Source organism: Gouania willdenowi, chromosome 22 (assembly GCF_900634775.1).
Source record: "Gouania willdenowi chromosome 22, fGouWil2.1, whole genome shotgun sequence".
Classification (NCBI taxonomy): domain Eukaryota; kingdom Metazoa; phylum Chordata; class Actinopteri; order Blenniiformes; family Gobiesocidae; genus Gouania; species Gouania willdenowi.
Window position 1 is genome coordinate 14832311 of NC_041065.1, and position 18864 is coordinate 14851174.

The 18864-nt window shown below is 36.7% G+C and overlaps 1 protein-coding gene across 3 annotated transcripts; it reads right to left on the reverse strand.

The window, feature by feature from the left end:
• Window positions 1-820: 820 nt before the first annotated feature.
• On the reverse strand, window positions 821-15696 carry LOC114456170 (inositol-3-phosphate synthase 1-A-like). Of its 3 annotated transcripts, none has more exons than XM_028437770.1 (11): window positions 15567-15696; window positions 15333-15448; window positions 13106-13267; window positions 11735-11864; window positions 11424-11617; window positions 6921-7070; window positions 6140-6358; window positions 3059-3223; window positions 2862-2975; window positions 1300-1517; window positions 821-1205 (listed from the first exon to the last, which is right to left on the reverse strand). In XM_028437770.1, exons 2-11 carry the CDS (start codon window positions 15444-15446, stop codon window positions 1013-1015), a joined length of 1659 nt encoding a protein of 552 aa, XP_028293571.1. In that variant the 5' UTR covers window positions 15447-15448; window positions 15567-15696; the 3' UTR covers window positions 821-1012. The 3 variants fall into 3 exon arrangements, with proteins under 3 accessions (XP_028293571.1, XP_028293572.1, XP_028293570.1); XM_028437771.1 differs by having other exon boundaries at window positions 13106-13230; window positions 15528-15674; XM_028437769.1 differs by having other exon boundaries at window positions 15528-15674.
• Between the last annotated feature and the right edge of the window lie 3168 nt (window positions 15697-18864).

Below are 18864 nucleotides of genomic sequence, written 5' to 3' on the forward strand. Positions count from 1 at the left end.
GTAGTTAGTTCAGCCAGACTGGTGACAAGACGGGTGACACAGCACACAGCTTAAGTCGAACGATGGTGGCCGTGGATATAGGGAAGGAATCCAGGTAAATAAAATAACATTTAATAACGTTTGACAAGTTGTTCTATTAAATAGAAATGTAATACAGTAAACATCTCAATTATAAACTTAAAAAGGAAGAGACCAAATCTTGCACAATTGGAACTTTATTTACTTATTGATCTTTAAAGGCATCTGTGTGAAATAAAAACTTTCTTTTTAAAGTAAGACAATAATCAATTAATTCAATTCAAAATAATAAAATGTTCAGGCTCTAAGTATAGCTAAATGTATTAACTCAAACTGTTTTGTGTCTGTTTATGCATTACGTTAAATCTGATTCGTCGGCTATGATGTAATGCATTTGATTGTTATGTGGTTATTTCATTTTTGTAGTTTCACAATGTCTGTTAATCATTTCAAAACAACAAAAAACTTTAATAAATTACTTCTTTTAAAACAAGCTTAAGTACAAGTAGAATTACTGATTTAGAAATATACTCAAAAGTATCCATAAAAGCAACTCAATCACGGTAATGTGAGTAATCTGTTACTTTCACCTCTACAATTAAGCAATAACATTATGACAACTTTTGTCCTCCTTATTCCTGGTACAACTTTAGTGTAGATATGAATATAGGCGCAGTGATTACAAAAGTTACTAATCAGTAATAACGACAAATAATCCAAACTTCATTTTGAATTTTAAATACAATTTGGCTATTTGATAATGTTACCACAATAAACAGGATGAGTGAGATAGAGACAGAGATGTTTGTATATTTGTTTATCACACTGAAAGTTACATTACAACCCAGAAAATACATATAATTCATTTTTAATCGATGGCATTTGTTTTTAACACCTAAAAGTCCATCTGACTGACATCTTTCTGGTTTCCATAGCAGCTGTTTCACACTGTTGAACATCTGTTTGGGGAAGAACAGTAGTGCTGTATTTGTAGTTAAATTGCATGAGCTGCATCATCTAATGGCCCATACTGGCCGTTGGTCAGGGGCACGTGGCTCCCGTTCATTAGAGGAACTTTCTTCAAGGAGCACACATCACTGGTTGTGGAGCTTTGTGGAGATGTGAAGTTTCTCTGCAGCTTGTGCTCCAGCAGCATGTGGTTCTGAGGAGGAAGGCCGAGGCACGCTCTGACAAACACAAGCAGAAAAGACGCTGTAATAACGGAACGCTTTAAAAACAAAGTGCTTCTGTAACAGGAAAGTAAACCATAATGATTCCTACCTCATGATGTTTTCAATGCAGGCCCTCTGGCTGAAAAAAGCATTGACGACAGGAGACCCTGGAGGGACCAGAGGGGCCTTGCAGAGGAAGGCGAGCAGTGCTAGGACACTGTGGAAAGACTGGAAGTCCTCGTCTCCCTCAGGCCGAACAGTGATACGCTGACAAAGCTCAGTCAGGATCACCAGGTCCAGGAGGATCGGAGATGCTAGCAGAGAATCCTATAAGTAGGAAGGAAAGTCAAAACATAAATAAACTATTAAGTATCTGTCTAATAATACAAGTCTAAACGTGAAAGGAACAGATGGAGAGAAATAGCATGTAGCACAACACAGTCTATTGAATACATAAGACTTGATTTTACTTCCCACACCTCATTTTCAGGTCAATATCCACACAAGGTTTAACTATACATAAGGCAACTCATAGTTTTATCAACTGCAAAGAGGTTAATATCATATGGTACTTCAACTTTATTCCACTTCCTGGTTCTGGAGCTGTTAAGATTTATATTTATTTATTTATTGGAGGATATGCCCCTTGAGATGGAACATCTCGTTTTCGAGGGGGTCCTCAACTTACATAAAATGACAGATACAGCAGAGCAGACAATACAAAAATTCAATATTTCAAAAATAATAAATACAACAAAATATAGATAGACACACACACATACACACCCACACAGTATACATTTAACAGTTGCTCAAAACAGTAAATATTTTATACAAAAATAAATAAGTAATAATAGTGATATCATTAATAGTAATTATTATCATTATAGCAAGTCCACAATATTTCTTCTTTAAAGAATATCATATTTCACCACATTTAGTGTTTCCCCTACAGTTTATTTGGCAGGGCGCACCGGCCCCCCAACAGGATCCCACCCAGAAATTCAACATGTAGATTAGAAAAAATAAAACTATGGAAATTTTGATTTCATTTAACAGGGCCTAAAACAGTCGTTTCATCAAATGAAAAAGCTAAATGATTTGTACAATGGAATGTGTCACTAGTTGAGATTTGCAGGACTCTCTTCCTACAGGACTCTATTACCATAATTACAGAGCATTGGTATCTGAATACGCAGTTGACCATGATTTTGTTTTTCATTTTTCAACATTTTTTTTTATCTCACAATTACAACATTCCTAAATCTTCTAAAACTGAAAACATGTCTGAAGCATAACAAATAGAACTTTTATAAAGCCAGGGGAAACGTTGCATTTAGAACAATCTTATCCCGTTTGTGCTTTTTATTAGCTTGGTTCTCCCTGGTTAAGATTTATAATAAACAATGTGAACTGTTGAACTGGCAGCAGTATAAGCATAGGAGCTAGTATGTGTTTGTAGTTGAAATCCTGAGGTTGTAGAGGCCTGCATTCAGTGAGACCTTGGTGTTGGCCAGAATAGAGACCGTAATCAAAAAATATTATGATTTAGTTTTTTAATTTCTGCTCAGAAAAAAACAATGCCATATAAATCCGAGCAATTATAGTGGAAACACTTCATTTCCAAGGAAAAGTGGTTGCAACTATTCCTAATTAAAGGAGATCACTGACCTCACAGGTGTTGTGCAGCACTAGAGTGTTCAGGCCTCCCATCATGATTTCTGATGTGTACTCATCCATTGCCCGCTTACTGTCCCCCACAAACGGGACGTACTTAATCACCACCTGAAGGAAAACACACCAATTAATGTTTTCACTGACTGATACTTGGTTTTACAGCTGTTGTAGCGTCAGCGTGAGGGACTCACACAGTGGTCAGGTTTCTCTCCAGGCTGGTACAGCACAGGGTTAGACCGGACCATATCATCCAACACGTTGCTCTTGGAGATCTCTTTGGAGCGGAATTGCTGCGGCGCCATCAGGTTTTTACCATCGTTGTTACCAAGGTGATTGTAGCTGACAATGGAGGTCGGCTGAGAGGAGAGGATACAGTCGTTTTTAATCCAAAGGATACACAAAAATCACAGGTAAAATACATTTTGTTTTATAATTTAGTGACTTTTCAAAACAAGGACTTTAATAGAAGCTGCAATTTGCCACCCAAGTCACAATTTCATTCATGTTTAACTTTTACAAAATTGTACAATTTTCCATTTCCAAACTAACCATTTCGTGTTCAGTGTAGCTGGTGTCTTATAATAAGCAATTGTTTATTACCCTCAAAATTGAAGTAAATCTCTTTTAACCGCTTTCATTAAATGTTGTCACAAAGTGGAAGTACACCCTCGGGTTTTTGCTGACCTGACACTAGGGCGAAACTCAAAAAATGCTTTGATTATGGGTGAGAGTCAATCAATGCTCACTGAGGGCTGTGAGAAGAGGAAACCAGTCTCTCCTCCCATCTTTTATAGGAGGGGCTGAGCCAACAGTGACGGTGAGTGACATCACCGATCTAATCTCAGCCAATAGCAGAAGGCAGTCACCCCGATATTCTTACACCGCAAACCGCTAAATTTAAATACGTAGACTAAATGTTGAAGAGTGAGACAGGATCAATAAACTACATTACTTAATCATATATGTATTCAGCAGAAAAAGTGGTTTTAGGCTATTCTTACACTTTAATTATCAACATCTGCCAACCATACACTATAATAATTCCATATTATGAGATTCCAGAATATCCCTCGTGAATCTCTGGAGTTATTGGATATCAACATTGAATCATACAACTTCTGTAATTATTTAACAAGAAATCTTTGTAACTATATTAGAGGGCCATTAGGATGGTGCAGTATTAGTATTCACAGGTGGAGTTAAGAGTTAATGTTGCTAAGATATGAACGCTGGACTAGATTTAGAGTGTTTTCTGTAACCTGCTTTAGGTACTACCAACTCACTTCCTTCCCCCTGTCCACAGCCCACCATTATAGATAAGCTTCACACTTGTCACAACTATAATAAGCACAATATGTTCTACAACTTCACATCTCACCTTCACTGTAAAATAATCTATTCGTCCCCACCCTTTCTATTTCCTACCTTGGAGTCTCTCCTTTCTGCTTCCCTTTCCCTCCACCTAGGTGTAACACTTAACACATGCTCCCTTTTTATATCCTCCCTATAATAAAAGGTTTCTTACCCTTCCTTAGGGAGGGCTGGTGATGGTCACAATTAAGCAATAAAATAAATCAATTTATTTTATTGCAATAACAAAACATGTATTGGCTGTCGTCATAATGACGTGCGACTTCTTATGAGTGTCAACCTTTGACATCATGTGCAGACAAGTAAAAAAAAATAAATTGTTTCTGTTATTTTTTTAAAAAAACAACACAAATGGAAACTTAAGAGTATACGCGAGAATAAAGCACACTCGTGAAAACCTTGCAGAATAAAATCAGGGACAAACAACCCTCTTTGCTGGGAGGGTAACACCGAGACACGCATAGTAAACACTGTATTCTCTGTAATTTATCAAGGAAAGAATTCAAGATGCCATGTAACATTTATTGGGACAAAAACACAAATGGTAGAGCATACACGTTATAACAATTCTGCCTCAGTCAGAGTGGAGAAAGTTCTTCTCATTCAGCTTAGCTATTTCCTCTTGGCAGCTTAGAGATTTCCTCTCTGTCCACCAAATATCCAAGCATAAAGGATACAGCTAAGAGACCCACTTATTTCCAACAGACTGTCACATTTTGAGATTGAATCAAAGTTTGCAAAATTTCCTGACAGCAGACGAGTGTGTGTACGCAGAGTGCACAGTGGAGAGTTTGATTTAAATTGGATGCAATGAACTGTGAAACAAGGCAGGTTTAACTGGTTGTGTACGGGGCAATCTGAGGACATCTCCATCCTTCAGCGGGATTTGATTCCAATTTCCTGCCGGGATAAGAGGCAAACATGACAGTAAAGGAGTGAGAGAAAATGTGATGAGTAGATTACTTTGGTCATTCCAGTGTCCTAATATGAACTCCATTAGACCCTTTTGATCCATAATAAACAAATCAAAACAGCCGCATCAAGATCCAACAGCAAAGGTCGATTTATCACAGAGTCCTGATGCTGCTTGGGCAGAAAGTCAATTGAGGAATGTTCCAGAAGTTTCTACATCTTAAAGGTTAATGTAAACTAGGGATGTCTCCAGATTGTTTTAATACAATGAAAAAGAAGACAAAATTTTGCGTCAAAGTCTTAATATTTCCAAGATAACAATATCTAAAGGTTTGTATGAAATTCATTCTGCAAAGCCTGTAAAACATAAAGACACAGTCATCAACACCCCCCCCCCCCCCCCCCCCCCCCCCCCCCCCCCACCAGATTGGTTCTCATTATAACTCACAACCTTTTCCTAAATGTCCTAAACCTAAGAACTTAGACTGTTGTATACATAATAAAATATTATCACATCAGAATATAAAATTACTACCTTAAACGTTTTCTAAGAAAAGCTGTCCCCTTTGAAGATACCTTAAACAGAGTAAAAAAAAAACGTCCCAAGAGCAATAACTCTGGAAAAAATAATTGCGCACTTCTCATTTTCGAACTCAATCAAGGTATTGATACCCTGAAGCCACACACCAAATTTGGTAATCTCATCTTAAATATTTTCCGAGAAAAGCTGTCCCCTATGAAGATACCTCAAACAGAGTAAAAAAACGGAACAAGGGTATGAATAAATGAGTAAATTAAATCTTAATTTGCTGGAATTAGTCAAGGACACACTAAAGCGATCAGCAGATGCTTCTGAAAAAGACTGGCAGTTGACAGTCAAAACATGTCAAGAAATCAAAATAAATTTCCTGAAAAAAAGTCGTCTAAATAAATGAAACTTTAACATATCAGACGTTTACATTTGTACAAGCGTGTTTCCATTGCCTTACCTTGATACCTGTGCTGATGAGGAAGTCCACCAGCACAGACTTTATCTTGGTCTGTCCAGACTTGAGGTCATCGCCGCCGATGAACACGCCTTGTTGCACGGCGAGCTCCACGGCTCCTGGTACAAAGGTGTTCTGTGGGGAGCCATTGATGTAGGCACAGCCCTCCTGTATGCTAGCCACTGCAAACAGGGTGGAGGGAGAAACTTCTTCTACTCCAGCCTGACAGATGAAGACACAACCAAAGTATGTGTCCGTCACATTGAAGAGGAAAATGTGACTCATTAATTATTCTGCTTCGTTTCCCTGACACACTCTCCATATCGTCATTAGATCACAAATTGAGGTATTTGCAGAGTGACTGTGAAATGGACCATTATCACAGCTGACAGCAGTACAAGCATGTTCTAGACAGGGGATGGAGGCGGAACTTAGCCACAGGGGGCCACTTATCATTTTCTTTCCCTGATCTGATATGAAAGAAATTGCTGACTGTTTCAGATTCATTAAAGCATTTCATTTAAAAGCCCCCAGTGTGAGTTAGCAGAGCTAATCTTTTCATCTGCTAAGCTTTAATAATCACTAAATGTAATGAAGGATTACAGTTCGGTCTTTAGCATTAGGCGGAAATTAAAGAGGAATGGATAATTTATTTAACAGATGGTTCGTGAACAGATAAAGATACTAAACTCCTTCCATTACTCATACATGTAATAAAATTACTATACACATACTGTACATGTTATTTATAGTTAACTGAGACTCTATAATAAGTGTGTATTACCTGGATCGAAGCCAGCAGATTCTCTGCAGTATCATTAACTCCTGGTATGATGTCACAGAAGCGTTCGGTATTCGCTGTCCACAAAACAATGACTTTATCCACACAACTGGACTGACGGAAGTCTCTTATATCAGCTTTGATCTGCTCCACCTGAAACATCATTAACTCTTATGACCCCATTTTGATGACAAAGGATGTGAATTATTTTTAACTATTCAAGGCATCTTCATATGTCATGCTTGGTGCAGACAATTTTTTCCCCTGCCAAGTTCTAATCCCATTTAGTGGGATAGGTTAATATTTGTGGCCCAGAGCGCATCATCCACACAGGCACCATTTTTTATAGCCAAATACTGTATAATGTCATCAAACACCAACCAGGACGGGTTAGCATTGACTTTCCTGGGATTGCATTATGATGCACCATTGGTGACATCACAAATCCACTGGAATCTGCCAAAAGCACAGCAAATGTCATCCGTTCTTCTGTTATACAGCTGACTGATCAAACATTAAAGCTGATCAGCTGTTCCCTCATATCGCGCTAACTTACAGGATTTATTCCGTGTGTGCTTTCCTACGACGCTGGTTAACTTCTTACGGGGTTAAATCACCATGGTAACTTAGGCTGAACAATTAACCTGGTCGGGAGTGGGTTTTGTTCTGGCTCGGATACGAGCGAGTATAAAACCCCGACTCCAGACCAATTAGTTCTCTTGGAAAACAATCTGCCAAAGAAAAGGTGGATCTGATCTGACAGCTGACAGGAGAGAGAGAATATTTAGGCATTGATGCAATTCTTTCACGTATAGATTTTTATCTGATGGACTGGCCTACATTAGTCAGCTGATAAAGCCTGCGTGCGTCGGGCGCTTTCAGGCCAAGAAATGTATTCATTCATGTATTCTGTGGTGACGCAGAGAGTCTCAGCACTGTGAGATAATATAAAATACAAATATTGTCCACCTCATGATGTAGGCTGAGCTGAATGAACGCAGCTTCAGAGCCACGGACAAGGTCTGTGCCTTAGTAAAAGTGAAACTGATCAGAGCATGAATTCATGTTTTTTATTGTGTAATCTCACTAATTTAAGCATCAACACTCATCAATTCATGCATGCCTTCCTTCCTGCGCATGCTGCAGCAACAGTGTTGTTTTTGGCCTGAATTGTGGATTTTAATCTTTCATATTTTAAAAAATTATTCCTCAATTGTGACGCAAGTCTGCACAGTGTTTGTGATTGGTCAGATGCTGCAATCTCCGCCCTTTCCACTTGTGCACACATGGTCAGGCTGAAATCACCTCGCTTAAGTGAACATGTTTATATCCTGCTTCGTAGTACAACTGCTCTGTGACGAAGAATGTTTGGTTAGGTGAAGATATATTTATCCAGCTTCGTAGTACAGGCCCCATGTGATTTAGAGTGATTAAAAACTAACTCACCTCAAACACTGCGCAAAATCAGTTATATACATCATTAAAACTGTCACTGCAGTGCACACTATGACCCCTGAGCCTGCACACCAGTGGGACAGGACTGCCATGCAAGGCGCTAGTTGACCACTGGGAGCAACTTAGGGTTCAGTGTCTTGCCCAAGGACACTTCGACACATAGTCGGGTACTGGGATCGAACCCCCAACCTCTCGATCAGAAGACGACCCACTACCACCTGAGCCACGGTCGCCCATGGTCTGGCAGCTGAGCTGACAGCAGCAAAAGAGCAGAGCGGAGCTCACAGAGGAATTTATTTACTAAACATGAACTTTTTCTTCTGAGAAATGATACGATACCTCAACATCAAACTCTACCATTTACCATCTGACTCTGGCTCTGAGGTAATCATCTACTGCTTTTTTATTTGCTGGCTCAACTGGAAAGCTAAGTAGCAAGCTAGCTAGCTACAAGTAGCAAGCTTACTAGCAGAAGAAGGGCTCTTTCCACAACAGAATACAGCAGTCTTCTCCAAAAGCTAGGGTTAGGGTTAGCTAACAAAGCTATCAGGCCTAGGGAGGATCCTGTTCCCATTGATAAGCCAACAGGTGCGAGTCCTCCTTGGAATACCCTGGGAGCTAAGCCTAAGAAAAAGTCATATCCACTTCAAAGGCTAACGGGCCGAGCAAAGCAAGTGCACAGTTTATGGAAGCCATAGCAATGACACCAACATTGAGTGCTGAGACAGTTGATGATCTTCTGGATGAGTATAATAGAAAAGTCTGTCAAGTCATAGATGTGGTGGCTCCAATCAAAACTAAGAGAAAACCAAACACACAGAAAACACCTTGGAGGAGGACTGAGATAATGCAGAATTTGAAATCTGACTGTAGAAGAGCTGAGAGTAAATGGAGATCAACAAAACTCCAAATTCATCTAGAATTGTACAAAATAAGTCTGCGAAAATTCAATGATAGCTTGTTCAAAGCAAGGCAGCAATACTTTTCTGAAATTATTGCCAAAAATGTCAACAACTCTCGCACGTTGTTTTCTGTAATTGAAAAGCTCACAACCCCCCCAGATCAGATAGCCCCTGAATTACTGTCAGCTGGAAAATGCAATGAATTTGCTGTATATTTCAATGAAAAAATACAATCAATAAGGTCAAACATCAGAACAAACCAGCAAAATCACAAAAAGCTTGAACAGCTTCAACCACTGAGGGATGAGTCAATTACAATGTTAGAGTTTATTACAGTGAACCCAAAAACAATAGAGGAGAGTGTTCAGCAGCTGAATCCATCAACGTGTTGCCTTGACACAATACCCTCAAACTTCTTTAAAACTGTTGTAAAGTCAATTGTCACTGATTTGTGTCAGATAATTAACTGCTCATTCCAATCAGGCACCGTACCAAAATCCCTGAAAGTAGCTGCTGTGAAACCTCTGTTAAAAAAGAGAACACTGGATGCCTCTATACTGGCTAATTATAGACCAATCAGCAACCTTCCATTCATGGCCAAGATCATTGAGAAGGTGGTCTTCAACCAACTGAGTCAATTCTTAACATTCAACAAAATATTTGATAAATTTCAGTCAGGTTTTCGTTCTCATCACAGCACTGAAACTGCTCTTATCAAAGTGATCAATGTCATAAGGTTGAACACTGATTCAGGAAAAGTATCTGTTCTCATTCTATTGGATCTAAGTGCTGCATTTGACACTGTAGATCATACAATTTTGTTGCACAGATTGCAAACATGGGTTGGACTAAATGAAAAAGTAATGCAATGGTTTAAGTCATACTTGGAGGAGCGAAGCTATTTTGTAAGCATTGGAAACTTTGAATCTGACAGATTACCAATGTCCTGTGGGGTTCCTCAGGGATCTGTTCTTGGACCTCTTCTGTTTAACCTTTACATGCTTCCTTTAGGACAAATTTTACAGAACTGTAAGGTTGATTATCAGAGCTACGCAGATGAGACACAACTATATCTATCACTGAACCCAGATGACTATAGTCCCATAGAGGTGTTGTGTGACTGCTTAGAAAAAGTAAACTGCTGGATGAGTGAAAACTTCCTTCAACTAAACCATGACAAGATGGAGGTGATTGTCTTTGGTAACAAGGAAAAGAGAACAGCTGTCAGCAAGTATCTTGAGTCTCGATCTTTAAAAGCTAAAGACCAAGTCAAAAACCTTGGTGTTCTGATTGACTCAGATCTTACATTCAGCAGTCAGATCAAATCTATCACAAAAACAGCCTTCTACCACCTAAAGAACATCTCCAGAGTGAAAGGTTTAATGGCTCAGAAAGATCAGGAGAAACTGGTCCATGCTTTTATATCCAGCAGACTGGACTATTGTAATGGTCTTCTGACAGGAATCCCCCAAAAGAGCATCAAACAGCTACAGCTGGTTCAGAACGCTGCAGCTCGGGTCTTAACCAGAACAAAGAGGTCAGAACACATTACTCCAGTTTTAAAGTCTTTACACTGGCTCCCAGTCAGCCTCAGAATAGACTTTAAAGTTCTGCTGCTGGTGTATAAATCTGTGAATGGGTTTGGTCCAGAATACATCAGTGACATGTTAGTCAGGTATGAACCCAGCAGGTCTCTCAGATCTATGGACACAGGTCAGATAGTGGAGCCCAGAGCTCACAGTAAACATGGTGATGCTGCTTTTAGTTGTTATGCTGTAAAGAAGTGGAACAAACTGCCAGCAGAGCTGAAGTCAGCATCTAATGTGAACATTTTTAAATCAAAGTTAAAGGCACTTTTTTTCTCCACTGCATATGATTGAGAGAGAGATTTTTAGTCATGTTGTTGATGTCATGATGATTTTACTGATGATTTTAATTGATTTTACTGATGATTTTAAATGTTCTTATTGATGATTTTAAATGTTCTTAAACAATTGAATGTTTTATTATGTAAAGCACATTGAGTTGCCTTGAGTATGAAATGCACTATACAAATAAATTTGCCTTGCCTTGTCCTAAATATTTACATGGCAATTAAAAAAAAAAACATGTGAGGAAATTTAAAGGTAAAGAACAAAGTTTGATTCACTTGTTGTGACATGGATCCAGTCAGGACATTGTCTGCCCGACTTTCTTGATTAGCAGCGATGAAATCTGGGATGTAAATGGACGGCCTGGGTTTTATGTGGCACATGTGTGGTCTCAGCTGCTCCTGTAATGACCAGTCAAGAACCTGAGCTCGCTCCATTGCTCTGCCCAGATCCATTGAAGAGATGTCCCAACCTAAATACACACAAAACAACAACAAATCTGAATATAAAGGGGCTTTTTTTCTTTCACGATATCATAACACAGAAATAAAACTAAGGTTTCATAATCCACAAGTGGGAGAAAACATACCATCAAAGACAATATCATTAGGGTGGACCATGGGCAGGAGGTCACGGAGGAGCACATTAACCTCTCCATGGAGCCCTGAACCCAGACAAACTGTAGACGCCTGCAGGAGGGAGCCGTAGTAGTTTGCTTTCTGAGGAAAGAAGAAGGAAAGTGAGACTAATATAAATACAGACATTACTTTGGACTTAGGGTTTATTAAAGATGTATGAACTGCAGTGAACCTCAGCGAACTCACCTAAAAACTAAGCTGTGAACATGAGAGCGCATGTCCGTACAAGGGTAGACTTTTAACACTTCACTGAACGTGTCAGAATAACTAGCTCAAAAAAAAAAAAAAAAAACAAAACTCTAGGGATTTGAAAGTAGCTCGGCCTATATTTATAAACTAGGACAGTAATCTTTTCTATTAGCTCTACAGAGCCCAAATGTTTTATAATACATCCTATTATACAGAGGTGAAAGTAATGGATTGCAAGTATTCATGTTACTGTAAGTGAGCTGAGTTTATGGGTACATGTACTTTTTTGAGTATATTTCTAAATCAGTAATTTTACTTGTACTTAAGTACGTTTTAAAAGAAGTAATTTGTTACATTTCTACACCCAACCGTTACTGAGTAAATTATTACTTTTGGTTTTTAAATGATCGACGGACATTGTGAAACTACAAAAAATGAAATAACCAGACAACAATCAAATCATAGTCGACCAATCTGATTAAATGTAACGTACAGCGCTAAAACATCATTAAATTTATGTTATTGTAACAGTTTTACACTTGATAAATGTAGCTATACTTAGAGCCTGGGAATTTTATATTTATTTTTATTATTTATTTTAAAAACAATTGTACATTTAGACTAGCGCTGAACGATTAATTGCATTTGCGACATTATCGCGATATCATAAAAACGCAATTTTCTAATCGCAAAGGCTGCAATTTTTATTTTGTTTTTTTAAACGTGGGGGGTGAAAGTATCTAACTTTTACTTTGAGTACATTTAATTGAGCTACTTTTTACTTGTACTTGAGTATTTTATGTATGACTTAATTGTACTTAAGTATTGTCAGTAAGTAAGTAAGTAGTTTATTTATAAAGCGCTTTTTGCAGATAAAATCACAAAGTGCTGTACAGAGTAATTGTAGTTGAGTACAATTAAGTAAAAATCAATTAACAGTACTTCTACTTGAGTAGGATACATCAGTACTATTTACACCTCTGCTATTATGAAAACTTGATCAATTACTTGTAATTTTGTAGTCTATCTGTAGCTGTATTTATGATGAGATGTCTTCTTTATACAAACTCTCCATATTAATGTTATACTGCATAGTGTATTGTTTTTATTACATGTCAGTTGACTCCTCCCACCTTCTCTCCGGTCTTGGTCGTCCATGTGAGGCCCAGCTTGTTGGCAAGAACCGCAGCAGTGACCGTGGTGCCATTGTTGCCTCCCCAGCCCACAAGCATCACTCCCAGCCGGGGCACACGTCGCTCTGTGCGGAAGGTCATGTCAGTGCTGTGGGGGCTCACCTGTGGCCCACAGTGCACACGTGTCAAACTCAAGTCTGGTCATTCCATGCAGCCGATAACACAAATCATGCTTTCTGTCCATTAAACAGTTTCACTAAAGTTGACTTTCTCTCCAAACAAAACACAGCATTTATCTATAATAAACAAATCTTAGAAGACAGTCACACTCACACAATATATATATATACACACACACACACATATATATTAAGCCTGGGCGATAAAACAACGATATATATCGCCACAGAGATGTAATCAATATCATTAAAAAATATGTGAGAGAATGTTTGATCATTTCACTGAACTCGTTAGAAAAACCCCGGAAACAACCCACTACCCAGAACTGCAAGGCATTCTGGGGGATGTAGGCAGACGAACGCCGACGTACCAGTGCTTGGTTAAAGACCAGACATCCAACAAAGTGAACCAGTCCAAGATCCTCCACCAGATCCACTCAAAGTTCCATCAAACACGCTGAGAACGCCACTAAAGCATGCTAAGCTAAGCTAAGCCATCGACACATTACAGCTAATTCTAACCACCAGAGAGACCAAGTTAAAAAATACACGACTTACTATCATCAAACCACAAATGTCCACTGATTTACTGATGATCAGATTTAACACTTGTATGAAAGGACAAAATAAATAAATGCCAAAATTGCCCCATAATATTTTAATACCTACCCTGCTGTTTGTTTCATGTCAGAGATGTTAGTTCTACCTCAGGTGTGCACTGATTATTTATAAAATATGTTGCACATTTTGTTTGATTAAGCATTCACTTAATGTCTATATTTGTACTGTGAACAGTTTACATTTTTTGAGTCAAGGTTTTTCAGTTTATTTCCATAGTTTTGTTGACCTATTTTTTAAATGTTAAAGATTACGTTTAAAATAAAAGTATTTAAATGTAGTCTTTTTTCTTCTGGTCCTTATTTTAAAAAAGGTTAAAAAATAATAATAATAATAATTATCGATATCGCCTGATATCAAACACTGATATCGTTATATACATTTCAGGCATATCACCCAGCCATAAAATCCCATAGTAAATCTTAAAAACCATTCATTTAATTAACCATTAAACCATTATTTTACAACATTTCAGGTAAATTAGTTAAAGCCACATGCCAAATGTGACACAGGGACCTTTATTAACATAAGTGTAGAGAACAATATCATAATTTAGAAAAGTATTTATATGCATTTATGCATATTTTAAATACAACTTCAGCTCACCAAAGTGCTGTACAGTTTTTTTATTATTATTATTACAATCACCTATCAATTACTTTTTTATTATCACTGGCATTTGTGAATTTAAAGTATCAAAGTATTATAAAATAACAGTTACCACTGCTAACAGCCTAACACACGCACACACACACGCTGTAATGAAGGCCTTCAGAGGACTGTCCCTTTAAGGGAGCCATGGTAACGTGAGGTCAGCGTTGAGTCACGCCTGTCTACTTCCTGGGTTGTACTGAGCGCATGGTCTTAAACGACGTATAAGCAGCGTTTGAGCTTATCCTGCTAACAATTAACGTACAGAGTGACGGTAACGAGTTGTTTTGAGTCCTGTTGATAACGTTATCGACCCGCGGACACCTCTGGATCTCTACCACACACACACAATTTCCATATTCATTAACCATTAAAAGGGCATACTGGAGGGAATTATATCGACATTACAATATAGCCCTATTCTATATCTCTCCAATAAATATATCAATATTTATTAAAAACCCGATATATATAAAATATGTTAAAATAAAAAAAAAATTTAAAAAAATTCGAACACAGCTGCGGAAAGAATAATAATTGAGTCCAGCGCCTTATTTTAGACCACTCAGCCATGCTGACACGGAGAAATAGTCCTGCGGGCTATTGAGCCGTTTCCGTATCAATAGACACTTCTTAATCCTCTAACCCTAACATGTGCAGCATCTAACTCATCCAAAGATCTTCAGCCATTTTCCCCGTACCTTTGTTAATACGGCTACGTACAGATAGCTACGTAAGGATAGCCACTATGTGACTTGAACAGAACATGAAACACTTACAATGACTTGGTTTCCATCTGTGATCACGGACGTAGTCTGGTAGGTGTATTTAGCCTCGATGTTTGCATCCGAGTAGCTCACGTTCGGGCTGTTGATGTGGATATTCACAGACATGCCTAGGAATACATGGGAGAAATAAATCACCAGTTATACTACTATCCAATCACCGTATTAGAAGCTTGGAAACGTACTCACTTTTTGAACTTATTGGAGTAAAATATGAAAGGATGAAACCTGTTTAAAGATGATAATCTGCCTCAGTTAGTATTGTCGGTAGTCCTGGTCCTCGTATCTGTCCTGCAGGTTAAACCAGACACCTCACGACTCTTCTAGATTATCCGCAATCAGATGACGTAGTTTTTGCTCTTAGCCAATCAGAAAACTGAGCTGCACTTACAATTTAAAACTCCAGGGGCGCTGCTGAGCGCCCCTGAGTTTGTCTTTATTGTTCAATAAAAAATGTTTTGTTTTCAATCAAAAACAACCTTTTCAATCAAAATTTTACTTCAATCAGAACGAAATATTTTCATAAAATAATAATAATAATAAAAATAATAATATTTGAAACCCAAATAATTGCATTTGAACACTTTTTCCTTCGTTTGAAAATATATATTATTTTTCATTGAACAACAAAAACACAAATATACCCCCATACGTATAAAGGTAGATTTGTGTCTTTATGATTCTATCCAAAAAATAAAAAATAAAGATATATACGGACATTTTTTTTCTTTTATTATTTTATTATTCATTTTTTTTTGGACTGAAGTAAAAAAAAAAATTTTGAATGAAAACGTTTTTTTTTTTTTTTTTTTAATTTAACTTAACAATAAAGACAAATCTACCTCCATACCTTCTTTGCATATAACAATATTGTAGAAGATGCCACTCAAAACATTAAAACTTCATACGATCTGACAGCAGTTCATTTTTCAAACACTCGCCTTCTTCTTTACCCACATGTTAAAAAAAAGTGCTAAACTTCCAATTGTGTAATGAGTGTATGCGTATTGAAAAGCACAAGCTTATAGTATTCTGCTTAGTAACATGTTCATCCAGCCCCTGGCCATCAGGACACAAAAACCTCTAAACATGTGCTGTATTATCTGACACGTCACATGAGCAGATCTGTGTATGTGCTGCTAATCCTAAAATTGGGCCTCTATAAAAAAATTAAAAGGTTTATTGTATAAATTCCAAGCCAGTACTTAAAATCTGCACACATTAACGACTCTTAGAGCGAGGGATAACAATTATACAGTATTTCTGAATGCTATCTGGGAATAAAGTCCATTATAGAGCGTACATGTCTATACACAACAATGCCTGATTGATGGTAACAATCAACATTCACATCATGGTAGACCTCAAAGAATCCCATATAAGCACATTAGCTTATCTTTGATTTTTAATTCATTAAAATACAATTTAATTTAGTTGTTGATGTTCGACTAGTGACAACATTTTTTATTATTATTATTATTATTATTATTATTATTATTTGGTAGTGTATTCTGTTTCCATATGTTCCTGATGTAATGGACACAATTTAGCATACATGTGACGTAAAAGAAAAACTATATTTAAGGTCATTTGCCATGTTTCCAAGCCTTTCATAGGAGAGCTTATCATCAACACGATTCCTCCAAAATAAGATGAAACTCTCATTGACCTGTAGAATGTATTGATAAGGAAAACAAACTGTTATGAAATATAGGCAGGTTATGATACAAATTATATTACATTCCACCCCAATAATTGTCTGCCCTTGCAAAATGTGTTATTTAGTTTAGAGATAGAAATCATGAGTAAGGGCGGGTGGACTAGATCAAGCTGTCAGCAGTTTCAAGTAAAGCTACCCTTTGCTTGCTGCTGCAATATTTCATATGTTCATTAAGCTCCCACGTTTTTTCTGCACCAGGGCTTAGCTGACCATGAAATTACATTTTGAAAGTGTTTATGTCATCATTGGAGACCATGAAGTCATAAATATATGTGCAGATATAAGGAGCTATTGTTACTTTAAATGATGTGAAAGTATTCTATTTTTTATTTATTTTATTTTGTATAAATACCATAGACACCAGAATAAAAGCTATATGTTGCTGCAAAAGGGATCAAAATATAATAACTTTATAGTGATTTACTTTAATTTTATTATGATTATTATATTGGTGATATATATATATATATATATATATATATATATATATATATATATATATACAGTGGCCTCCAATACACTGTGACAAATATCAATGTTTTTAATAATACCACAACTAAGAAAACTGCTACTCGCGTTGCTACATCTGCTCCTGTAGCCACATCCAGTAATCGATAAAAATAACAATATTGACAATAACCAAAAAGGTTTTTAAGTGCTTTCTAAAGCCATCAATGAAATAAAGGACTGAAATCTACAAAAATGTATGCTGCATTAAAATCAAAATCAGATTTATATATGTCAGAGAATGGAACATCTATGGGATGAATTAAAATACTTAAAATAATATTCATCCTCAGATAGGAACAACTTGAATACTGGAGATGAGTTTTGAAATGTACATTTATGAATGTGAAATTTCCCAAATAAAATATAGAGATTACAATAGCACACAACAATATTTGTTTTTCTTCATTGAATTCAAAACAGGTAAAAATGTTCCTCCATTCAATGTTGATTTAATATGATATTTTTTGCAAAATGCAGTTCTCAATTTCTTACTGAAATGTATTCCTATAAGAGCAACCATAAAATGAGCTTCAGGTTCAGTTTTGCAAAAGCCACATTTGTTGTCGATGCCAAGGAATCTTGATATATATATATATATATATATATATATATATATATAGTTTTGTTTAATGTCACTCTTTATTGAATATTAGTAACAAACATTAAATGAAAACATTTTACAGGAAGACAAAATAAATATATAAAGCAAAGACAAAAATGCCAGGGGTACAAAATACAGGAATCAGTAAATACATTTTTCAGATGAAACAGTTAAATGAATGTAAGTAGTCAATCTGATGGAAAATAGTTTAAATGCTTATTTTGAAATTTAAGATTTCTTTTTTTTTTTTTTTATTAATTTGAAAAATACAAGTTTACGAAAAGCAAGCAAAAACCATACACACAGAAACGAAAGAAAACAAATGAATAAATTGGGGCACATCATTTATCATTTCAAAAATATTGTTGCGTATTGTCACAGATGTATTTTTATTTCATTTTTTTTTGTATGAATAAGGGACAAAGTCTTGATATATTCTTTAAATTCACACAGAAAGCTTACAAAGAAGGGAGAAGATTTGTTGAATTTACACGTGTATGTAGAATTTACCACATAAAATGAACAGGTTTACATTGAAATCAACTTCGGTTTTTTCATGTTTAATGTACATAATAATAATACACAAAATAAAATATTATTTATTTATTTAGTCACACAAGAAAACATAAACACAGCCCAAATTTTTTAAGTGACGTCACACCCATCGTTCTCTCCTCGTCTCTCTGATTGGCTGA